Source organism: Mustela erminea, chromosome 14 (genome assembly GCF_009829155.1).
Source record: "Mustela erminea isolate mMusErm1 chromosome 14, mMusErm1.Pri, whole genome shotgun sequence".
Taxonomy (NCBI): domain Eukaryota; kingdom Metazoa; phylum Chordata; class Mammalia; order Carnivora; family Mustelidae; genus Mustela; species Mustela erminea.
Genome location: NC_045627.1, coordinates 69,710,825 through 69,736,432, shown reverse-complemented (window position 1 = coordinate 69,736,432; position 25,608 = coordinate 69,710,825). Strand labels below are relative to the sequence as shown.

The following is a 25,608-nucleotide window of genomic DNA, read 5'->3' as shown; positions in this document are numbered from 1 at the left end:
CAAATATACTGAAATTTAGCTGGTAGGGGCTGCTCCACAGAGGAGCTAGAAGAGCTAGAAGGGCTGGAACTGATCCTTCCCTCAAAACAGGTATGGTTGGAAAGACTCCATACAAGCTAGTGTAGACCATCCCAGTGATAAAGCGATAAAGCAGCTGTTCTTTTTTTTTTTTTTTTTTTTAGTTTTATTTATTTATTTGACAGAGAGAGATCACAAGGAGGCAGAGAGGCTGATAGAGAGAGAGAGGGAGAAGCAGGCTCCCTGCTGAGCAGAGAGCCCAATATGGGGCTTGATCCCAGGATCCTGAGATCATGACCTGAGCTGAAGGCAGAGGCTTAACCCACTGAGCCACCCAGGTGCCCCAAAGCAGCTGTTCTTGACCTGACTCTACATCGCGATGATTTCAGCAGCTTCACAAAAATAGAGATTTTTCAGGTCTCCCTGCACATACCCTGAATCTGAATCCCAAGGAGTCATATCCGGAAATCTTCATTTTTCACAAGTTCCCCCAATGAGACAGGTACAGCCAGGCCTGTCCCCCAGGCTCACCAGACTCTCCAGCAGAACACTGCACAGGCACAACTCCATCTGCACAACAAGGGGAGGTGCACGCGCACATGGCTATCACCAGCAATAAATCCGATTTACAGCTCAGGGCATCCACTAAAGGAAAGGCATGCATTTAACAAAAAAAGAGTCTGTGATATTAAGTGCAGGAGGAAATTAGTAATAAACATTAAAATCTAATTTTTCTGCGTATCTGGAGCCAACCTAATTGGCAGAATGGGTAGCCGAGAGTGGGAGGAAGGAGAAAAAAAAAAAAAAAAAAAATGGAACATATCTCCAAATCTGAGATTTCCTCTATCCATAATCTAGATGAATGGCAAAGGCCAGCCAAGAGCTGTGGCCGTGAGGCGGTTGAAAAATGATTAAAGTGTGAACTAGAATCTTAGTGGCAGATGTAATTGAATAGCCATGAGTTTTATGAAAGTTGAACAAATTATATTATCTAGATGCTATTAATGTGCTAGTGTGAGCAGAAAATGATCCATCTGCATCTCCCTGTGGTTTTACATGTGTGTGAGAATAAGGGTGCTCTACAGCCTTTGGCTTTCCAGTGGGGTCTCTGCTTTTTGGAGACTTGGATATGTATGATAAAAAATGTGAAAGGTTAATATTTCTCAAAGGAAGAGATTCAAATTCCAGTTTGAATTAAAAAAAAAAAATTAATACACGGTAACTTCCCAACCTCTCCTGTCTGTCTAACAGTCCCCTGTTTAAGCTGTTGGGTTTAGGAAAGCTGTCCTTTGTCAAGGGTATGCGTGGGTTTTTAATAAAATTGTTATCTTGTGTGATCTTGGCCCTCTGTGGTTGCTGCTGACTGGTTCAATTTCTTTCTTTCTTTCTTTTCTTTTTTTTTTTTTGGTTTAATAAAAAGATATTATCATGGATATATTAGAGACTTCAGTCTCTATTCAGTCTCTGTATATTAGAGACTTCAGTTAAAGGGCTTCAGTTGCTACCCTTGGATATGTTATAAATAAATGTGGGAGGGGAGGAAGAACCAGAATTTCAGCCTAGGTCAGGATACATCATGAATTCTGCCTGACAGTTTCACGTTGAGAAAGATCCTTTCCACTTGAAGGCAAAGGATTAGTCGAGAAGCTTTAGAAAATACAGTATCGTCTAAACCACATCATTCTGCATGCAGATGCCACATTGTGGAGTTGTGGAGCTCTGAACTGTAAAGTGAAATAAATTGTTGCAGTAGCATTTTCCATTTAGGGATGAAATTAGTACTAGTGAAATTCTTCCACAGCCAATAAATTCATCGTGTCCCTTTAGTCTCTGGTTGCCTTGTTATCTACACAGTTATTATTTATAAGTCTTTGTGAATATAGTCGCCCTGTTAGTATTTTTCCTTCTACTTTTGTGCCCCAGATTAAAATATATATATTTATAGATAATTATAAATATATTCATATATAAATGTGAGTGAGTGTGTGTGTGTGTGTGTGTGTGTGTGTGTGTGTATTTTCCCTCTGCAAATGTTTAGGCTTTTCACATCATGTGGATCCACTGGCTTCTGACAACTACTAAGCCATTATGGTGTTATGGCAAGTAAGAACAGATGCCAAGATATTTAAATATACCCCTTTCGCCAGTGCAGTTACCTGAATGTGATACTTTCATAAATATACCAGGGTCCAGCACCGAGGTTGCTCTTCAGCTTTAATTCTTTCTTCATCGTTTTTTTCTAAGGTTTTTCTGGACCCATAAAAAAAGTGTTCAATATCTACCTGGTAACTGGCCTGAGTTGGTAAGAAACACCAGCTGAGGTATTTCTAGAAACTCTTGGGTGGAAAATGGTCAAGGGGGAGTTATCAGATGAACCATTCAGAGAAAGGGTACAAACATGCATCACATTGGAAATAGATAGAAGTAATAAGTAGTTAGGATGCACCAGATACAGTTCCCCAAGGGGAAGGCAAGGCACATAGTCCATAGAAATTGGCAGGAAATAGAAGGCAGGAGAACACACATAAAAGACAAAGACACCAGAATCTAGGACAAGCTACCTTTTAGACACTAATTGTCTTATATCTAGAGTGATGGGGACTGTTCTGGATTATATCTATAGTGTGTGCATAAACTTGAATAGCATTCCTTTTCATTAATAAAGTGTTCTGGTTTAGGACAGAATAGTTAGGATTATCTTACTTATATCCTGCCTCTCTGCCAATAAGGGCAGAGGTCCATAGCAAGAACTGAGTAATGTAGAGCCCAAACATAAGAATTGCTAATCGGGTGTTTAACCAATTGAAAGAGAAGAATTTTGAATAGAGAAGGTATCATAAGCTATTGCTCTGTAATAAAGACCACCCAGAAATTTACTGGCTTAACAGTGAGTTGCTGTTGAGTCTGTGGATCAGTTGGATGGTCCTGGTTTTATCTGTGCTCATTGTGTGTCTGCCATCAGCTGTGGGTCCTTGGGTAGGGGGTTCTACTGGTCTTAGTCTTCTGGTGTCCAAGATGTTTGGTGTCTTCTAGAACAGCCTTGATTAGGATAATTAAATTCTTCTCCACGTGGTCTGTCATGCTTGATCAGGCTATTCTGCACGTGTTCATACATAACAATGACAGGATTCCAAGAGAGAAAGCAAAAGTGCAGAGGCCTTGAAACTCATGATTGGCACACCCTCATTCCCGTGTCATCCCATGGCCACATGCTATTGTCGCCCTAGCCCCGATTCAAGGGATGAGGAAGCAGGTTTCACCTCTTGGTGCAAAAAGCTTCAGACTTAGAATGTGAAAGGCTTGTGCACAGAGTGAGGTAGAGAATTGATCCAGCAATGCAGCCAATCTCCACCACGCTCTTAGGGGAGGCTTGAAATGCTTTTCCGTAGTCTAGCAGGCTCTCCTGAAGTCATACCCAGATTAAGCTACAAGTAGTAATCAAAGGGTATGTTCTTCTTTTGTTTTTAGTGACCCAGAGAATATAAAGATCAGACACACTCTAAGATAAGTACTGGATGTTTTAGGAAGGGTGGTAGGTGGGTCCTAACATGCAGTGCTCTCAAACTGGCACACATCACCATGACATTTGTAGCATGGGACACGTGCAGATTTCTGGGAATGATTCTCAGAGATGTAATTTTTTTTTTCTCAAGTGAAGCTTGGGAGACTGCATTTTCACACATTCTCCAGGACGCTTCTGATTCAGGTAGTCTGTAAACTTCTACTTTGAGAAACACTTGCCAAATTGGTAAGCAGGATTTCTTGTTTACTTTCAACCCTAGAAAACCAAAATGCATCTTTCTCCTCCTGTCTGTCAATTACTGTAATATGTTTGGTCTTTGAGGTACCCAGAGTTGTCATGACTTGGCCAAGTGACCTAAACTGCATGACTCAATGTTCTTGAAGACTCATCTTCCCTTTCAAATGAACCACAATGCTTCACTAGTCATTAGTGCCTCCCTGGAATTCTCACACTGTCCGGCCCTCAGGCCTGCAGGATCACGGCTTTATCCTAGTCAGGAGTGGCAGTCCTCAAGACTCTCATGATTCTGTTTGGATTTGAACCAACAGAAAGGCCTGTTGGCCAGGAAAGAGAGCTTTGTAAGTGAAAACCCTTTGTTTTTTTCTGTTTTCTTTCTTTCTTTCTTTTTCTTTCTTTCTTTCTTCTTTCTCTCTCTCTCTCTCTCTCTCTCTCTTTCTTTCTTTCTTTCCTTTTTATTTTTAAGGTGTTATTTATTTATTTGAGACAGAAAGAGAACAGCAGGGGAAGGTCCAGAGGGAGAGCAGCAGGCTCTCCACTTAGCAGGGAGCCCAACTAGATCCCAGGCCCTGGAGATCATGACCTGAGCCAAAGGCAGATGCTTAGTCATCCAGGCACCCCACTCTTTCTGTTTCCTAAATAAACTTTGTGCCATTCCCATATCATTTTAATTTCTGGAGACATTGCAGACCACATGGATCTTGTGATATTCAAGGCATGTAACTAAAGCCCAGTGTAGGGGCGCCTGGGTGGCTCAGTGGGTTAAAGCCTCTGCCTTTGGCTCAGGTTGAGATCCCAGGGTTGTGGGATCGAGCCCCGCATTGGGCTCTCTCCTTGGTGGGGAGCCTGCTTCCTCCTCTCTCTCTGCCTCCCTCTCTGCCTACTTGTGATCTCTGTCTGTTAAATAAATTTTAAAAAATAAATAAATAAAATCTTTAAAGCCCAGTGTAGTTCTGCTTGGGAGGCAGGAGAGTCGAAAAGAAATTCACATTTGCAAACTTGCTTCTGTAAGTTCCTTGACCACAGTAACTTCTGGATTAGAAATGTAGAACTGAATTAGAAATGTAGTTCAGGGTTTCAGAGTCCTAGGGCAGGTAGAAGGTCTCCAAGAAAGTCCCTTTGCTCGAATAAGAATGAACACAAAGAGCCCAGTGCCACCAGCCGATGCCCCCGTATTGTTGACTTCACAGCTTGGAAATAAACCAAACCAAGGGGCAAGGCTGCAGCAAAGGGGAATGTGGTACTCAGGGTAAAAGCATTTCCTCAAGCATGTTGTGCAGGACCTTGGTCTGCAAAGGGGCTGTGGCCATTTGATTTTGGGAAATGCTATAGTGAGTTAAATGAGTTTCTGTCCTGCAGGACTGTTACAAGCTTTTTTCTTTCTTTTTTTTTTTTCTTCTTAGATGTATTTATTTATTTTAGAGACGGGGGAAGAACAGTGGAAAAGGGGGAGAGAGAATCTCCAGCAGGCTCCACACCCGGTGCTGTTTTTATAATCAGCCTAGGTCCTCATGAATAGAACACAATAATTCAGTGCATGTCTGAGTCCTGCCAGGATTTCAGAAACAGTGTGTGCCAGCACCCAGACTTAGAAATGTGAAGTTAGTGATACCTGGGTGTCTTCGTCCGTGAAGTGTCCGACCCTTGATTTCAGCTCCAGGTCATGATCTCAGACTTGTAAGGGTCCATCCCCACATCCAGCTCTGGGCTGGGCATGGAGACTGCGTTAGAGTCTCTGTCTCCACCCCTCACCCGCTCCCTCTCTTAAAAAAAGAAGAAGAAAGAAATGCGGGGTCCCCTACAGTACTGACGTATCCCTGCTTTGCTCTGTGTGCATAATGGCAAATCAACCACTCAGCATTTTCTTTCAGGCTTCTACCTTGTTTAGGCCACAACTGAAGAGGGATTAATTTATGCTAATTCCACACCAGAAGCTAAAGCCCATTTATCACCCCTTTCCATTCCTCAGCAGAATACACCCAAACACACCAAGATAATGCAGCTGTGGTGTGTGCAGCAGTAATAGGCCCATTTACATTCAGGGGCAGGTCAGCAAGCAGCCCCGTGGAACCCACAGGGCAGTGATGTCCTGTCTGACCCTGCTCCTCCTGCTGCCGGCTGCCTGAGCCCTCAGAGACAAAGCGATGCAGAGAAGGGGGAGCAGACAGCCGCGCTTTAGATCTCAGAACACAGAAGCTCATTTTTCCAAAATACTGTGCTAATTACTTACCAGTGCCGACGCTGCTTGTATACGAATGATGCTTTAAGTAGGAATGATTTAGAATTGAAGATAGAAACTTGTGATGTGGAGAAAAAGGATGAGGAAGGGAAGAAAAGGGGAATAGTGTGAGTGTGTGTGTGTGAGTGTGTGTGTGTGTGTGTGTTTGCTTTCTCTTTTAGCAAGAGCCTGGACAAAGCAATTTCCTCTCTTTACTTTTCCACTTATTTCAAATGTCAACCCTTTCAAGCAGGCTAGTATCCCTCCTGGTTACTCCATAGCCCTGATCTCCGCTTATCCCCAAGGAGTGTGCCACAGGAATTACAAGTTTAGCTAGTAAAGCTAACCTGCCTCTAGCCCTCCTAAACAGGCCCCTCCCTGAACCTGTATTTGTTCCCCGCCAAGCTAACAGTTTGCATTAGAATGTCTTCCGATTTTTATTTCCTTGCGTGTGATAAGAGTATTGTGCTAACGTCCAGAGAGAGAAGGACCTTATCTTTTAGAGTTACAGATGGAATTACAGGATGGCTAAGATTGGCTTCAGAATACAGAGGGTTGTGGTTGTGAGGACTGGATGGGGATATAAAGAATACAATATTGTCTGTGGGTTGATGTTTGTTGAAGCCAGGTGCTGGGTATGTTTCTCTATGCACCTGCACCATGTGTGTGTACGCATACAGCGTAGGTGTGTACACCCATGTGTCACCCCAGTGTGAGTGTGCATGCTTTATGATTCTAACTATTCCTTTTAAGACTTGATCATTTTTTAACTTGGATCACTTAATTTACTTCTCGCACTATAGTTTTAGCCCTAATCCCCACTCTCAGAAATACGTTTTTAAATTTCCGGTATTTTCCACTGAAATTAGCTCCATGAGTGTTCGTGGTAGGACTCGGGTTCAAGTCTTCCTTCTTCTGCTTCCTCGTTGCGAGTCCTCTGGAAGGACATGAACCAGTGAGAGCCTCACAGTTCTCATCCGTCCGGCGGAGGCCACAGCCCTGCCTTCCATTTGTGGAAGTCAGCTGCAAAAATCCCTGTGAAAAATGGAAGGTGCCCTCCTCCCCAGTGACATCCTGTCAGTTGCAGTGTCCGTTCTGAAGTATTTCTGGACTCCTTTGCTGATGCCACTGTGTTTGCCTTAGTAAATGGAAGACACTTTGGTTTTCTCATTTCGACCTGGAAGCACGTGTGCGTTGGGTATGTCCTGCGGCCTCCTCTCTCCCAGACTCACCCACCGCCCCGCTCAGCATAAGCGCTGCTTGACGTAGGAGAGAGAGATCACAGGGGTTGCCTAACATTCCTGCTTCCTAAAAGCTGATGCTACTAAAACAACTAAACCTGTTTTCTGAGCAACAGGGTTTGACCAGTTCCCCAGCAAAACTGTTTGACGTCTGGAACGTGCACTCCAGTTTCCTAGAGTGTCTGGAACATAGTCTCACCATAGAACGTAATAGAACGTAGCCTGACTAGACAGAGCAGAAGCGGCCTCGAGTCCTGTTGGGGTCCATCAGCATACAGGCCACTCTTCTCGAACTCTCACACCCAGGTGACCAGAACGTTGCCTTCTTGGCTCCTGACAGAGAAAAGCCACAGAAAATGGTGCTTGAAAGTCACCAACCTTCCTGAGTATCAGACTTTCTTAAGTGGGGGAAGGTAAAGTTCAGTGCCCAGGCCTCCTAAGGTGTACGTGTGGCTTGTCTTTCATGCTTGAGCGATGCTGTTTTTGCAACATGTCCATTTTTTTTTTTTAAGATTTTATTTTATTTGACAGAGAAAACAAGTGGGCAGAGAAGCAGGCAGAGAGAGAGAGAGAGGAAGGGAAGCAGGCTCCCTGCCGAGCAAAGAGCTCGATGCGGGGCTCAATCCCAGGACCCCGGGATCGTGACCTGAGCCGAAGGCAGAGGCTTTAACCCACTGAGCTACCCAGGTGCCCCAACATGTCCATTTTTTGAGAGGGTGCAAATTAATGGCATACAAAGTCCTTAAAGCAAGGCAGATTTGACCCTAAGATTGAGGAGGATTTGGGGGTGGAGAGATGCTCCCGAGAGCTGTGGTCTAGCAGGGAGGAGGATCTTTTTTTTTTTTTTTTAATATTTTATTTATTTATTTGACACAGAGAGAGAGATCACAAGTAGGCAGAGGTAGGCAGAGAGAGAGGTGGAAGCAGGCTCCCTGCCAAGCAGAGAGTCCGATGTGGGGCTGGATCCCAGGACTCTGGGATCATGACCTGAGCCGAAGGCAGAGGCTTTAACCCACTGAGCCACCCAGGCGCCCCAGGGAGGAGGCTCTTTTATGGCTGCAAAGAGGAGACGTCCGTGCTTCTGAGAGGCTGGTGCTCCTGGCGCGGGCTGCTGTCAGGGCTTCGGGAAGCCGTGGAGACAACATGAGGTCGCGCACCCCTCCACCTGCACCACGGTGACAACTCCTGTGAAATCCTCCCTTAGCCATCGGTTTTCTGTGTGCCGGAAAGATCAGCGTGCTCGTACCCTCCGGTCCTTCGTCTCACGTGACAGTCGCAGGGACCGGAGTGAGAGACAGCAGATCATTCATCACGATATTCCCGTTGCTCCTTCGGGGGGATGTGCATTGCTCCGCGTGAGAGAGGCTCGCACTCAGAGTAGAGGAAAATGTCATAATCATAGTGTTTTAAATATTGATTCAAAAGAAGAGCAGCAGCCGTCGTAGGAAAGGCTGACCCCTAGGGGAGACTTAATACGCGTCCAGCACGGTTGTCAGTGTGTTCACACGGTCCTCACACAAACCCCACGAGATACGTCCCATTACCTATTAAGGTGCCAAGACTCAGATGCCCCCTCCCACCCCACCCCCATGTCAGCCACGTGACACGCACCTGTGCGTAGGCCCCACGGGGTTTCCTGGGACTCACTTGCCTCTGCGTGAAGAGCATCAGCACCTCACGGCGTCAGGCGTGCCCTGCCCATGACCATGCCTTGTGTTCTCCCCTAGCCCCGCTGGTGGACCTCACCCCGACCCACAGTGGATCCGCCATGCTGATGCTGCTGTCGGTGGTGTTCGTGGGGCTGGCCGTGTTTGTCATCTACAAGTTTAAAAGGTATGAGGCCCTCTGTCCTTGTCGCCCCTCCCCCTCCCCTCTCCCCGACAGGCTCGCAAGCACGTGTTGCCATGATGTACGTCTCCCGTGCATAGCAATGATGCTGTCTGTTAATGTTTTAGGAAGATCCCGGGGATTAATGTTTATGCCCAGATGCAGAATGAGAAAGAACGAGAGATGGTCAGTCGGGTCAGTCACCCTGAAAGCAGGGCCCATATCCCTCAGACTGAACTAAGGAGGCCTGGCCAACTGCTAGATGAGAAGGTGGAATGCCAGCTCATAGGTAAATGATTCCCAGGAGCCGTCAGCTGCTCGGCCTGGGCAGTCCAACCGCTGACTGTCTAACCCCTTTCTGGCTTGACGTAACCACTCTCTCCTGCTCTAACATTCCTGAGAGAAACAGCTAAGATGTCTCTTTCCCTGCTTCCTTCAACTGGAATGAGGGGGGGGAAAAAGCCTTCTTGCTCCTATGTAGTGTTTTGTTTTTTTTTTTCCTCTCTCGTGACTTTATGCTTCCTCTTGCAAAATCTCTTGCTCTAAAATACGGGGCTTCAAAATGTTCATGGTCAAAGAGCAGAGTGTTGACTCTAACAATGTGCAAGAAGGAAGCCTCAGAGGCTAGATCTGGTGATGTGGAAGGCCGGACAGGGTAGGCCAGACCCACCTGGCCTCAAGACAACTCTTTGGAGGGCAAATTGTTTCAGAATGCTTGTAGACAAGCGACACCAGGAGAGAGAATAGAGGAGGGCCAAGCTGATTACCCTGGGATTTTTTTTTATTAGCAGGAGTCTAAAAACTGCCCCCGAGCCCTGAAACATGGAACCTAAGAATGTTGAGGCCAAGAGGCAGAAAGTTTGCAGAACACCCCAGGAGTGAGGTTTCCTGAGAGAGACCCCTGGGGAGTTAACCTGTTACAGGGCCGACGGGCACATTTCTCCCTCCTGTTCACCTGTCCCTGGCAGAAGTCTTACAGTGGACCTTATCATATATCAGTAGAGCTCTCGCTCTCTCTCTATGCCTGCAAAGTAAGCTGGGAATCCAACAGCTAGGTCCAGAGTCCCAGGCGTGATCGCTAAACCCTACTGTCTATGGCAGAGGAAAATTTCCAGGGAGTTAGACAGACCCCTGGGGCCGCCACTGTGACCCATGGCTGGCCCTGTTACATCCTGTCTGGTGGTGTCAGGGCTTGAAGCTGTCCTGTTGCCCCCTCGAATCCTGCATTGTGGAACGAGGCGGATACATTCCTACATAACTGTCTGTGCTTCACTCTAATGTCAGAATACCAAACCTTCTAGAAGGGTGCTCCCTGAGATTTCTCATCAGTGACTTGGAACAGGAAAGGAGCACCTAAATGGAGAAACAGCCCTCTCTTTAAGCAGATGTGGGAGAGTTCTGTGATGGTGCTGGGTGAAATTTCAGTGCAGGGCCTGGCTTATCTCAGACATAATAATACCAGCTGGAACCCTATCTGGGGTCCGGCGTTCACAATGTGCTGGCTTTTATTTGGGGAGACAGGGTGATAAATGTGTAATTGCTTTAGGTTCAAAAGAAAAAGTCTTTTCTGTCTTCAAGTCCAGAGAAGCATTCACCCTGTCTATTTACTTCTAAAGCTTCTAAGTGCATTTTTGTGGGTCATTTGGTTTTCCCATTTCCACGGGGTATGAAGCCCGGCGCTGTTGACTGTATTAAAGTAGCAAAGCCTCCTTCACCAGGAGAATCCCGTAGCTCGTTGCACAGTCTCTGACACCTTTCCATTGTCAGTGTCATTAAATGAGTAAGTGTTACACGTTTTCTCTTAGGAGAGTAGCTTTACCCTCCCCTCCCTCCCCTTCTACTCAACCTGGTGACTCATCTCTCCGATTGCAAAGAGCAAGACACGCCACTCCACCTCCAACGCCAAAGCGGGGATCTGCTGGGGCACAATTTGCAATTTAAGGAAAACCCCCCAAGGATACAGGCGACCTGCTGATCAGGAAAGAATTTCGCTCTTGTCAAGTACACCATCCTTCATGACCACTAACTCTATGTTTTTTTTCTTTCCTTTGTTGTTCTGTTTCCTATTTTGCCAGGAAGTATTTCCATAGTTGCTGAGAATCAAAGCACAAAAGAAATCCCTACCTATGTAAATGTTTGAATGGAGGACGCCAGTAAAAACAAAAACAAACAAACAAATAAAATAAAAACAATCAAAATCCAAACAAACAGACAGACAGACAAACACTCACTGCATCGGGACTTTTTAATTCTTCAGACACAGACAACAAGGGTTTTTAGCTTTAAGCCTGTGCATGTGGACAATACCTTGAGAACATGCTTGGAGGGGCAGTGTACAGGTGCTCTATTTTAATGGAAAAACACTCCCCTCCCCTTTCCTCTTCTCTCTCTTTTTTCTGATCGGTCGTGTTTGTAGAAAATTCATAACATATAGAGGCCAAGGAAATCTGCATGTGTTTTTGGAAATATTCTTGGCCCTAGATTTAACACCAATTTTAGCCCTAGAGGCTGATGGGGGGATTAGCCGCCCCAGCCCCTTTCATAAGACACAACGACATGCACAGGAGTGTGAAACCCTGAGCTGTTTCTCTGTCCCACTTGCCTCATTGCCAGTTTCTTTTCTAAGTTATCTCTGGTAGCTCCGGGGGGCCAGCAGTGGCCACCAGGCTGCTTGTGTTTTGCATTCTGAGCGGCCACAGGGATGAAGGAGCGAGGTCAAGTTCCACGTACGCAGGCAGAGTAGGGAAAGCCGGCTGCGGGGGCAAGCATGTCAGAAGTGGGTCTCTGTTTCCTGTCCACCCCTTCCCATCACAAAGGCTTTCCCTTGTAGCTTTCCTGTTCCTGCCCCCCAACTTATATAGAAAAGAGCATCCCAGCTCCCCAGCGTCTGGCCTCCCCATTTGTTTGCTATTCCCGTAGGGTCATCATCTGTTGGTGTCTTTGTACCTCTTCCTTCCAGTCTCCAAGTTGTCTTTCAACTCCCCTTACTTTTTCTTCCCAAACATGGTATTGGATTCTGGACATTAACCTCCGTGTTTCCTAAATACTGGCCTAGCCTCTGCCGGCCTTGTCCCCGCCACACACACGTTTCAGATCTGTCAGCATGCCAGCTTCCCTACACCTCTACACACTGACCCAATACATCCTGCCCTGCAGGGTTCGGCTCCCTGTATCCTTAGTTTCCTGTAGAACCTGCCTCTTCCAAATAGCCTTGCCTTTTCCCACCTGGAAACACGCAAAGTGTGTGAAAGAGTTGGTGTATCCAAAGCAATTCAAACCTGGCCACATACACTGGAAAAAGCATACAGATGCGTAGTGGTATTCTCACACCTTAGCAAAAATCTCGTGTGCGGATTCCAGAATATTCTTGTGAGAAATGTTTCGAATGCGTTCCTGTGTGGCAGGGCAATTACCTTCTGTAATGGTTGCTGTTACCCAGTTTTTGTTCTCTCACAGTACAGTAAAAATATTTGTAAAATAAAACTGATTTTAACCAGAAGAAGAAGCAGGTTAATGGATTGAATATTTAAGAATGTCAAAAAGTCTGAGAATATACGGGGGTCTTGTCTTACATTAGGATAAGATTTTGATGATGTAGAATGATTCCAGACATTTCCCAGTTATGCTCTCTGATCTCTGAGTATCCTATTATTGGCAAAGGAAAAATTAGCAAGCCGAAAGGGGAGGAGGTAGATGTCTAACTAAGGCAGATTGGCTCAGAGCATGAACAATCAATCCCCATTTGCCCAGGTCAATAATGAAAGAAGACCCAGAGTAAGAAAGAAACAAATGTGTGTCAAGCAGGCGGCCTTGAAGGATTAAGAATTAGGCAAAGCCTACTCTAAAATACGGGAGAAAGCAGTTTTGAAAACCACCCAGAGAGAGCAGCCTCCTCTGTGGCCAAGTTCCCAGGCCAGTCACAGTCGATAACAGGGTCCTGGTGATCCTGGGGGTCCCAAAGATCCTGGCGATCCCTGCCTTCATGTAACTTAGGCAGGGCAAGAGTAGCAAAGCTGCAATCAGAAGTGAATCATTTGGAAGTTTTTGTGGTTGAAGATGGCCAGGATGAATCTGGGAAATGGATTATGCCTGAGGCGGCCATCTGTTTGTAGAACTCAATTGATCCCCCACCTGCCAGGCTTCCTATCCCATAGGAAACATCCTCATCGATCTGCTTCAGTTGGAGCCTTCCCAGTTTAATCTGGAAGACAAAATGTTTGGAAACCAAAAGAAGCTCACTCAAAACAGCACAGGGAGTCCTCAGAGTTGCCGTTCAATTAATTTTAATTGGAAAATTATGAAAAAGGGAATAACCCTCTTAGTCTCGCACAGTGCCTTGCCTAGAGTAGGTATTAAAAAAATGACTTTGTTGAAGGGATACATGGAAGAATACATGAGAAGACAGAAGGAAAAATGGATGTGTGAGTCCTAATTAAAAATGGAGGTAGACGTGAGATGCCTGGCATTTTGGAAAGTGATCACAGATGGCCAGCTCTCCTGTTCAGCATCTCCGGGACCCTCAGGTGCCTCTCCTCAAAGCTCCCTTCCACTTGTAGGAGAAGAGTGAGGCAAGGGGACCTCATTGTTCTTACGATCTAGCGCTGTGGTTCTCAAAGCGTGGTATCTGGACTGAACAGTATCAGCATCCCCTCAGACTTCCTAGAAATGAAAATCTGGGGTCTCCTGACTGCAGACCTACTGAATCAGAAACTATAGGGGGTAGGGCCCAGCAGTCTATCTTTACCAGCTTTTTCAGGTGACAGTGATGTCCACAGAACTTTGGGAACCACCACACTCGGCCACTCCAGCTCAATCCCAAAGAGAAGGCAGTGATGAGAGCCTACAAATGGGAGGGACCCAAGTGCCTACCGACTCGTGAACAGCAGGTGCAAACACAATGAGGAGTTTGGTGGGCTTCAGGCCAGAGGAGTGAGTGGGGAGGGATGCATGTGGAAGGGAAGATTCAGGGCAAGCTAGAAATCTGATATTACAACATTTTCCAAAAATCCCAGAAGGCAAACTGTGCACGCTCTTCCCTGAACTACCCAACCAACATTTTCTCCTTTGCCTTATTCCTAATTGGATTCACGGTCCAAAATGCAGAGGTTTGCTTTGCTTTTTTTTCCCACAAGTTCCAAACAGCAACTTTGAGAGCGATGGGCAGTTTGGCAACTGTTCTGTGTTTTCCAGGATTCCAACTGAGCATTGAAATCCCTCATTTGCCAACTTATTTTTATAGGAAGCCAATTTAAAGAAAAAAAAAAAAAAAAGAAAGTTTTCTTATAGTATCGGAACTACTTCTAATTTTAAAATGACTTTTTTGATGTATTTTTTTGTTAAATACTATGTAGTGTAATGTATACTTGCTCTTGTTTATTGCTTTTACAATCATATTTATTAAACAGATAATGTCTCTAAAGTCTTGGCCTCGAGGAGTTTATTTTATCTCAAACCAAACCATGGCGTTCTGTCTTCATGCAGAAGTGATACAACTGTAGGATTTTATAAAGGCTAGTTGTGTAAGAATATAGCAAATACCACAGTCTCAAAGGATTATTTTTGTTTGCGTGCTTTTTTTTTTTTAACTCACAAAGGAAAATCTATTCTATTAACCCGAATTCAACCTGCATTTTATTTGACTCTATAATGTCTGTTGCTTTATTAAATTACCTTATTCTACTTAAAAACCCTCCAAACTGGTTACTTTGGAATGAGTCACATGCTTATTATGTTTAGTTCAAAATTAGAAATTACTACTATGTGACTAACCCATTCAAATTTGTTTAGAATCTTTTAGTTATGGAAGGAGCAAAGCTGCCTGTGATGTAATGAGCTGAAACCTCGGGCCATGGGAAAAACACTAGGGATAGCATAATAAAGGCTCTGACCCTGAAATTAGGAGAGTGGATCTCTCCTTCCAGCTATGCCAGCTGTGTGACCTTGAACGAAGCACTTTCCCATACAAGAGCTTTAGTGTCCTCATGCATATAATCTGAAGGAAGAAGACAACTTCCGGCTTTGGTATTCTGAGTCGGTGAGTCATTCCCGAGAGCCCCATCCAGCTGATTTAAATTCAATGCACTGGATCCCAAATCCTCCAGCCTTGTGGCTTGCCTACATAGGTGACATCTCTCCTTGGGCAACATTTTGCCCTTGTATTTGTATAGAAAGAGAACTTTCCTCAGCTTTCCAGAGACCCAACAGGCTCAGAATGGCGTTGCCTCAACAGCATAGTCGCCCCATGTCTGAGAATCCCTGTTTTTAGGTGGCCTTGAACCTCTCCTTTCCCACAGGGTTAATCTTCTACCTGACCCTTTGTTGTTCTTTGCCCGGCCAGAACCTCTGCTGTGCTTCCCCCTCGGTAGTTTCTCTCTTCTCTCACCGAGGGTGCAGGCAGTCCAACAAAAATCATCCGTGGAGACTTCAAACAGAGATTTTACACAGGGAATTTTTTGCTTGAGTAACTGAAGAGCCAAGATGCCAAGTAGGGGGAGGTGACACAACGCCAGGATGAGCATCAGTAGGAAGCCTCTGCCTTCCCCGGGCTGGGCTGGAAGGACCCAGGGATTCCGCAGCCCGGGACCAGCACCACCAGCTGGACACTGAAATCATGGAGGACGTGGCTGGCGCTTTCTGGAACCACAGAGGAGCCATGGCCGTAGCCAGCCATGCTGCCCAAGCAAAGGAGAGGGAGAGAGGGAGCTTGCTGTTTCCTTGCTGTGACCCTCCCACCTGCAGAGGAAGCTCCCCACTGACCAAGCCCACCCACAAGCCAGTGGGGAATAGACTGGAGAGAACACAGGCAGGGGACTGGCACAGCTACCCTTGCAGGTTTAGTGCACATGAAATCCACATTCTCCCCCAGTCCGAAGGAAATATTTAAATAGTAGGTGCTCCTTTCCCTGTGGCATTCTTTCACTTGTTTCACTTCCAACAACACCTAGTTATTATTATGATGATGTTATATTAGTCACCATGCAGTACATCATTAGTTTTTGATGTAGTGTTCCATGATTCATCGTTTACATAGTGTTACAGTGCTCTGTGCAGTCTGTGCCCTCCTTAATACCCATCACTGGGCTAACCCCTCCCTCCACATGCCTCCCCTCTGAAACCCTCAGTTTGTTTCCTGGAGTCCATAATCTCTCGTGTTTCGTCTCCCCCTCCGATTTCCCCCACTTCATTTTTCCCTTCCTTCTCCTAATGTCCTCCATGCTATTCCCTATGTTTCACAAATAAATGAAACCACATGACATTTTTTTTTTCCTCTGCTTGACTTATTTCACTCAGCTTAATCTCCACCAGTTCCACCTATGTTGATGAAAATGTTGGGTGTTCATCCTTTCTGACGGCTGAGTAATATTCCATTGTATGTATGGACCACATGTTCTTCATCCATTCGGCTGTTGAAGGGCATCTTGGCTCCTTCCACAGTTTGGCTATTGTGGACATTGCTGCTATGAACATTGGGGTACATGTGGTTCTTCTTTTCACTACTTCTGTATCTTTGGAGTAAATACCCAGTAGTGCAATTGCCAGGTCATAGAATAGCTCTGTTTTGAACTATTTGAGGAACCTCCATACTATTTTCCAAAGTGGCTCTACCAGCTTGTGTTCCCACCAACAGTGTAAGAAGGTTCTCCTTTCTCCACAACCTCTCCAACGTTTGTTGTTTCTTGTCTTCTCAGTTTTTGCCATTCTAACTGGTATAAAGTGGTATCTCAATGTAGTTTTGATTTGAATTTCCCTGATGACTAATGATGTTGAGCATTTTTTCATTCAACAACACCTATTTAAATCAGAAATCTGTTCACCTGTGCCACTTTTTACATCTTGCTCACAGAATTCTACACTCCTGTAGGAAAGGATCTTTTTTTAAAATTTTTCATTTCACTCCTTCAGCCTCTAGCACTGGACATTGCCATTAGGGGGCACTAGATAAATGTTTGCTGAAACTCAGCCCTGGCTTTTCAGCTTTGTGTGGTAAGCAAAGATCTCTGAGTTGCCCTCCTCTGACTCTCCTTACCCAGCCAGCACCCCTGATTTTATGTTCAACTGATGCTTGTCAAGCACCCACACATCCTTGCCCTTCCTCTCTCTTACCTCAAGCCACTGTTTTCAGGGGCCTATTCTTAGATATTAACTTCAGAGAAATAGTTGTAGTTTAGGGGGAAAAAATGGTTAGAAAATAGTGTGAAAAACCAAGGCCTAAGTTTTGCTTTGGAATTATTATCAGTTCACCTATTTCTTAGAAGTTAATAGTATTTTGCTGATGCTTTCATAGTAGGGAAAAATCCCAAAATAATTCTAGATGGACATGTGCTATAAATAGGTGTCATAGTTTTCATGTTAAACATCAGAAAAGGAATCTTTGGTTGACAAAATACAAATCTGTGTTAATCTTATGTGTTACAGACTTCTTTAGATGTTGATAATACAATCGAGAGCAAGGCAGATAAGCTATCTGCCTTTATGAGCGTATATTCTAATAGGAACAATGAACAAACAATAAAATGTAGGGTAACAGATCTAATGCCATCATACACATAAGACAATTTTGATAAGTAAAAATAAAACACAGCAGAAAGCATAGTGACGGGGGATTGGGATGGGAGAGGAGGGGTTGGTCCCCAGCTTCTCTGAGATCTGAAAGCTGAAAAGCAACGAACTTGTTCCGCATCAGTCTCAGATCATCAAACAGAAAACAAACAATTTTGGACCTCAGCACAGCCGTTAGAAATGCTTCTGAGCTTAAAGAAAAATTATTTTCACAATGGTCACGTTGGTGAAATTTCCCCAGAGAATTATATATGTTATGTGGCATATGTGCTCCTGAAAAATCACCTCACGATGCAGAAAAGCACAATAAAAATGCGAGGCTTAGGGAAAGAAATGGGACCAGGACATAACACACAGAACTTTCTCATGTGCCACCTTCATGGGTAATGAGTCAGCGACATGTTAAAAAGAGATACAAACCCGTCCTAGTCCATTCTGCTCTTATAACACAGTAGGAGAGACTGGGTGGCTTAAAAATAGCGGGAATTTATTTCTTATGATTCTGGAGGCTTGAAAGTCTGAGATCAAGATGCCACCAGATTCAGAGGACCTGTTTTCCTCTCATATGTGGCATCTCCTCACTGCGTCCTCACAGGGTAGAAAGAGCAAGGGAGCTCTCCGGTGTATTTTCAGTAAAAGCTGTCATCACCTCCCAAGGGCCCCACTCCTAAATACCGTTACTTTGGGCATGAGGTTTTGGACAGAAGAGTTTGGGAGGAGACACTAACGTTCAGACCATAGCAAAACCTAATAAAAATGGTAACACACTTCTGTGGTGTTAAAAGGTTAAGAAATACACAGATAAAGCACCTTGGAAAAAACCCAATGTTGGCTTACGAAAGTGGGTATTAGAGTCCTCATAGCATGTGCGCATCGTGAAGTGAGTTGTGCCATAAGTCACTGTGAAGTGAGTTATTGTGAATAAGGAGAATTACATGAAACCCAACAAAGTTGTAACACCGAGCGGATGGTATGGCCTGGGTCACGTGAGGCAAAGGGAGGTAGCTGGTAGATGGTGGAGGGTGTGTGTGTGTGTGTGTGTGTGTGTGTGTTGTGCAGGGTACATAGCGGAATCCAGTAGAGTATAGTTTTGTCTCTTCACTTAATATTTTTATTGGCAGAATCACACATACACACAAAATTTGCATTCTCTTCGAATTCTCTAATGTATCAATCCTTTTGGAATAAATGTACACCTTCAAAAAAGTTTTACCGCAGAACAGTAATTCAGATGTTAGTTTAAAAATAATTTGGATATACTAATAGGAGGAAGAGTCTAACTTGACCTCAGAGGGAAAAGGTAAGAACAGAGCGCCTATCCTCATTAGCACCGCCACGCGCCTGAGCACTGGGGCTGGGGGACCAGCAGCCTGTCTGCTTGCCCAGAACTCAGAGCATCATTCAGTTTCGATCAACCTCAACAACTCATGTTTAGAAATACATCTTTGGCCCAAATAATGTTAAGTTGTGGTCAAAACTCTTTGTTAAGAAGGATAGTATGACAAAGACATACATAAACTATTCCACGAAGAGTGAAACAGGGAAAGTGTTGAAATATTTAAAAATAAGCTTAAACTATCTAGATCATAAAAGCCCTTTATGGATGATCCTGAGTAAGCTATTTCAATGTAAGTACGAACAGTTATCATCATGAAATCTCACTGCCAAAGGAAGCATGGATAGAGCTTGCAGGTGCAGAAAAAGGATGCAATGAGCAGTATTTATGAATTAATTAGAGTTAAATATGTGTGTGTGTGAGTGTGTGTGTGTGTGTGTGTGTGTGTATCTCTTCATGCAATAAAATAGAATGCTTCCACTAAAACTTCTCCTAAAGAATAATTGAATACTTAGTGGCATGAGAATATTTTCCTTAATGTTAGAAGGATGTAGAATTGTAGAATTTAACTTTACAAAGTATGAAAACAATTTGCACAGAAAATATATAGGAACAGACTGAGAGATTGAAATATAGGAACATTGCTTATTTCTCTTCTTTAAATATGTATTTATTTAGAGAGAGGGAGAGAGAACACACGAGAGAGAGAGAGAGTACAAGCACAAGTGGGAGGGGCAGGGGGAGAAGGAGAGAGAATCTTAAGCAGACCCCATGCTGAGCGCAGAGCCCAACGTGGGGGTTAGTCTCGCAATCCTGAGATTGTGACCTGAGATGAAACCAAGATCCGGACACTTAACCAACCACACCACCCAGACACCCCAACACTGCTTATCTCTAACTCATAAAATTCCAGGTTTTGAAAACTCACTTCTTTTTGCTTATTTTCCCAATTTTTTTAAAATGATTATACATTACTTGTATGGTTAGAAAAAAGTGATTTTAAGAAAAATTACCCAAAAAATAGACTGCGAAGTTAATCTAAAATGCTAGAATTGCTTATTTTATTATGTAATTATTATGAGTAATAATAAGTTTAACATACTAGGTAAAGTTGATAGAAAAGTTCAAAATTGTTCATTTAAATTCCTTTAAAAAGTTAAAAATAGTTTCTATACATAAAAAAGACAAATTTCATTTCATTTTTCAATTTAAATTCCTATTGAGATGAAAACACTGTTTTGCTACTCTGGTAGCTACAGTTTAATTCATGAAATTTCAAATGTTTAAAATTTTTAAGCTATTGAACTTACCAATCATGTGTGTATATAGGTATAACATATATACACACATACATGTGCATTTACATGATCAATAAATATTTACAGTATAAATATAATGTAAATATACATACATGTTTACATATTATTTGGATACATGCACGTATGTGTGGAAATAACCCCCCACACATAGACATTCACAATAATGAATTCACAGTAATGAGTTACGGGCCATACACATACAAAAACGTGCTATTCTTAGATTGCGTGTTGAGTAGAGCAAGCCAGTGCTCTCTGAAGAATGGTTCCTACTCTTAGGTACTTGTGCTCAGCATCCAAACTGCACTGGGAAGGTTGTGTGTGAACAGAAGTTACTTCTAGAGAGGAAAAAAAAAATGTGGAAGCTTCTGGAAGATACCCTGACTTAATTTCTGTAGTAGTGTTGTTAACTGTTCGACCAGCAGTTGTTCACTCTCCCTGCCATCTTCTGGTCACAGGAAAGTGCCAACCGTACCTCCTAATAGCATCAGCATATAATACTTCACACACACACACACACACACACACACACACGACAAATGACAGGGACTGGCTTAGCCAAGTGTTCACTAAATAACTGGGCAGGATGTTCTCATTGACCAAGGTTAGGGCACAGAGGCAACACTGACAACCAGAGGTATAAGCAAACCAAATTCATAGTGTAACGTCTAGGTCCAAGCACTGGTGTGAATATATATGAAGTCCAAAGAGCAAAAACGATCACAATTTTAATTCCTAACCCAAGAGTTCAGTGTTACATAAAAACAAAAGATGTGAATGAGGTGAAAGTATAGAAAAAGGAAGTTGTGAATGGAAAATATATTAATGACAATCACAAAGCAGCTAGCGTTTTATGTGTATGTCATTATGCAATACACTGTATAGTCATTGTCTCATTTAATCCACACAAGTTCCCAAAGTAGGAATGATTTTCTTCTTTCAAATTTGGTGAAAAGAGGGCTCAGAAAAGTAAAATGACTCGTGATCACAGAGTAGCAGTCCGTATGACATCAAAACATTCGCTTTTCCTTCTGTGCGGTGCTTCCTACGAGATGAACAATGTTTTAGACTCATCGCTGTGGTTAGTAGGGGGCTGGGTAATTGGTGGTCGGGGCTGACCCAAAGAGTGAGTCGAGACTCAAAAACCAGACAGGCCTGGGGCTTGGGCAGCTTAGAAATGCTCCTGGATCTGCTCTAAATCAAAGCCTCTCGTGCACTGGATAAAAGAAAAGAAAGCTCCGCGATACAATGAGGACTGTTTTCTGTACCCTACAGTGTGCTGCATTTCAGATGGCTCAAAACAAGGCAGACACAGTCATCCTCAGGGACATGCCTGGCCAAGCTGCTGTCTGGAAGGATGCCCAGAAAACATTCAGTTCTTCCTTCTAGCTTTGCACAGCTTTTCCCCTGGTTGGGATTGGATAGACGGTGGATTTACAGAATTAAATCTCCGGGCATCCAGGGAGGGAGGGTGACCATAAATTGGTAATTGGATCTCTCACGTGCATTTTATTTGGGGCGGGGGGTGGGGGGTGGGGGAGGTAATGGATTGCTAGACCAGCAAGAACAAGGGAAATAATTAACATGAGATTTTTCCCAAAGAAATAATCTGAAAATGTTCCCAGAAAATCTAGAAGGGGTGGGGGGGGGAGCTATTACTGGTTTGTTTGTTTTTAACATGGCAGACAAGCAAATCAATTCTTGGTCTGCCTAGTATATTATTCCCAAATTCTAGGTATATTTCCAAATGTGTTATATGCACATTTCTTCTTTTTAGCCTCTTAATTTCATGCAATACATACAAGTGTGTTGGGCTATGGAACAGGTGGATGTGGTGTTTTAAAAAAAAAAAAAATGTAATGAGGGGACAATGAGATGTAAAAGGAGAAGAGAAAAAGGTGGGGGCGTGTGGTACATTTGCTGTGTTATAAGAGATAAAGTATTTAAAACATACAGATGCTTTAAGGTAGTACGTTCATTTAATAATGCAGAAACCTGTGTCTGGAAAGTTTCGGGTTGCATGTCCAAGGTCACAGTGATAGCCCATGAACTAGTAAAGTCAGAATTTCAACCCAAGACTCCTACAGGACATGCCCACTTCTTCCATTCTACTCGTCCTCCCCTCCAGTCCTTCTACACGTAAGCCATAAAGAGGAGAAAGCTTAAAACGAGAAATTCTACGTTTACTCAGTTCCCTGCTCCAAATGTGGTTGTGGAAAAGCGTTTACACGAGGAAAGAGTTATCATTCTTTCAAAAGCACACATCCAATCTCATCTCAGCCCTTGCCACTGAGTTACACAAATGAAGACTTACTCCTTTTGACCTTACTCGATGTGGTGCACGGGGAAGATAGGCCTTCTAAGCTCTCCCGGAGGAAAGAAGTGATATTTGCTACTAACCTCAGCAAACAAGTGGATATAAAGGGAGTGTTTTCCAAATACCAACACTAAGAAATCTGAAACCCAGGAGCTCACACGTCACCCAGAATACACTATAGACACAGGCACGGCTTAGCTCACTGGCGACTAGCGTCCGTACTGTGATCTTCGTGTGTCTGCAGCTTCCCAACAGGGCAAGACTTTCCCCCATGGAGTACGACATCTCTTGTAATAACTCACAGTGAAGCCTTGTGGCTCGGTTATTTAATACAAGCACACTTGACCAAACGTGGTTTTGTTTTTGTTTTTTAACTGACGGGAGCCTACAGTATTGCTGTCAATAAGACAAAACTGGTTAGTTGGGGATGTCCTGCTAGTCATCATGAGAGGTAAGTGGGAAGGACAAAGAGAGCAAGGCGGAAAGGACAGTGCTAAGACAGGCGTGACCCAGTGGAATGGCAGTTTCTGGAAAGCCGTACCCAGAGAAGCATGAATTTCAGGTTGTGTTGGGTGAAACATACATCTGAAGATTCCAGGCAGTGATTCTTCAAGAAGGCAGGGTGGTGGCCATGATCCAGGAGGCCACCAGGTCAGTCTACTATGAATGAGACACCACAGAAGCACCTGGGGTTGGGAAGTCGGCGAGGTCTGACCCTGAAGGATGGGGTGGCAGGAACAAAGCAGGGCATCTGGGTTCCATTTCAAGTGGGCGGTTAGCAGGACAGAGCTGGGGGCTGGAGTCTAAGCAAAAAGCTGAGGCAAAGACCTGATACCTAGGCCTGAGCCACATGGTGGTGACAAGAGACTAGTGGGGATATAGGGAAAACAGGCATGAAGAGCCAATCCCAAGCACTCTGGACCCACAGCTAAAAGCATCACAATTTTTCCCAGGCTGAAGAAGTGAGAAGGAGACTTCTACTATATTCTTCAATCCTGGTAGCCTTGCTTCTAGGGCAAAATGGATTCCACTTTCTCCAAACCCTTTGGGAATCGATTCTCTAGCCATGTCTAAGCTTCTATGACAGTCTCCCAAAAAGTGACATGAAGAAAGAGCCAAGTCCATGAGCCCATTTGTTACCACACTCACATCGGTTTTGTCTGCACTTCCTTTCCCCACATGTTCTCCATGGCCTTGGTCTCCCTTTGCCTTCGGCACTGATCCGGCAGTCTACCACTGTGTGGTTTCAGGGGACAACATATAAAGCCAGTGAATATGTAACCAACTCACCTTCAACTCTTTTTCAGGGTAAGCTCTTTAGTCAACAAGCACATTTGTTTACTCTGTATATGCAGACGCACTCTTCTCGGAAGAATGTGTGGTAGGCTGTTTTTAGGAACAAAACAAAAGCAATGCCAGAACGGTTTATGAAGCATATTGCAGTGGCCCACTTTGCAGCATTTCAGAGGCCTTACAAATGAGACTGCCGTCCATCCACTCATGGGAAGCAGAGGCAGAAAACTCAGCCTGAGTTCAAAACTTTTCAGCGCTCAGAGGATATCTCTGTTAAGAGTCAAGTCTGCCAAAACTGCTTTGCTAGAATCATAGACTCAGAATTCTAGAACTGGAAGGGAAATTTAAAAAAAAAAAAAAAAATCATTCTCTAAGTATTTCTTGAGCACTGATTAAGGGCCGTGTATCATGTTGGAATATCAACCAGTCACCTCATCTGATCGAGATCCGGCTCTTTTCTCACAGGTACATAGTAAGCTATCCACAGAGCAAAGACTCGGGCACCGAGATTAAGCCTCCTTTCTGATCCCACATGGTTAGTTTTGGTTCTTTTCTCAGTGATACCTTCTGCCACCCTCATTTATGCAGAACACAACCAAGAAGCTTGGAATGAAGAGAAAAGTGTTCAGGAGAGGTGAGAAAAAGGACTGCCCTCACACCCAGGCTTTGAGGGTGTGACATGGCCCCTAATCTATGAAAAATAGAGCATTTGTATATTCATTCATTTCTTCATCAACCTGACTACTGAACCGCAAGATAGTCTCTGAGGTGTCTAAACTTCCAAAGCAACAGCCTCGTTATCAACTAGCAATTTTTGAAAAAGCAATTCTAACCTTTGCTTGCATCTTTCAAGGACCATTATTGGGGAAATGATTCATAACCCTAACAACGATTTTCAAAAGCACTTTGACATGTCCCAATTTTCTCCTTCTCCTGATTGCTTTGGCGTCTCTCACAGCAAGAAACTGAACTCCTGGTAACTCTTTTCTGTAGTCTCCCTTCTGGCTTGTATCCATCACCCAGGGCTGCTGATGGTGGAAGTCAGCTCCGATTGTAGCTTAAATCCTGTCTCTGGCCAGATCTCGCTTCATGCACATGACTTTGCTTTCCAAATGGTCCCTTTTACACAGGTAGAGGAGGGGAAGGGAGGGAACATTTATGCTTGCCTCAGAATGGTATGTATTAATAGGAGGAAGTTGATCCAGTAGGTTTTGGCAATATGCCAAACATGAGAAATAAGAGATAAAGAGGAGTTAAACAGTAATGCCAGATTTGGAGCTTGGAGAATAATGATGCTATTTGCAAAAGAGAATCTTGGCAAAGATACTGATTTCAGATTTAGATACATTGCATACATTGCACTGACAGCAGTGGTGAGCAGTTCCAGCAGATAATATAAGGAAATTGAAACATAAGAAGTAGACAAAAATATAAAATCCTAGACATCCAGAGCTCTTTAGCTCAGAGGAAAAATCCTAAATACATCATTACTTAGTTCTGGAAGAGGTCTCGATGAACAAAGGTATATAGTCATATTGGTAATCTACATCAGAAAGATGCATTTGTATTTTTCAGGGCCTCTCTATGGACAGAGGAGGTGCCAAGTATAGTACATTTTAGAAAAATCCAGGGACAATTATTAAAAGTAAATTTTAGCATTTACAGTGACAAGGTTCAGTTATTTTAAAATGAAAATAAGAATACCTCACTTAGGTAAAACTCC

At 43.8% G+C, this 25,608-nt stretch overlaps 1 protein-coding gene across 5 annotated transcripts in view; it reads left to right on the top strand.

The window, feature by feature from the left end:
• The window catches only part of SORCS1 (sortilin related VPS10 domain containing receptor 1), a 507,304-nt gene extending 492,828 nt beyond the window's left edge, over positions 1-14,476 (top strand). The window contains exons 25-27 of one of the 5 annotated variants that reach the window (XM_032312688.1): positions 8,965-9,070; positions 9,193-9,353; positions 11,140-14,476. In XM_032312688.1, coding sequence (XP_032168579.1) covers positions 8,965-9,070; positions 9,193-9,353; positions 11,140-11,204 — 332 coding nt within the window. In that variant the 3' untranslated portion in view covers positions 11,205-14,476. Of the gene's footprint in view, positions 1-8,964; positions 9,071-9,192; positions 9,354-9,852 lie in introns of all 5 variants that reach the window. The other 4 variants (XM_032312689.1, XM_032312690.1, XM_032312692.1 and 1 more) reach the window with 4 other exon arrangements.
• The last annotated feature ends 11,132 nt before the right edge of the window (positions 14,477-25,608 follow it).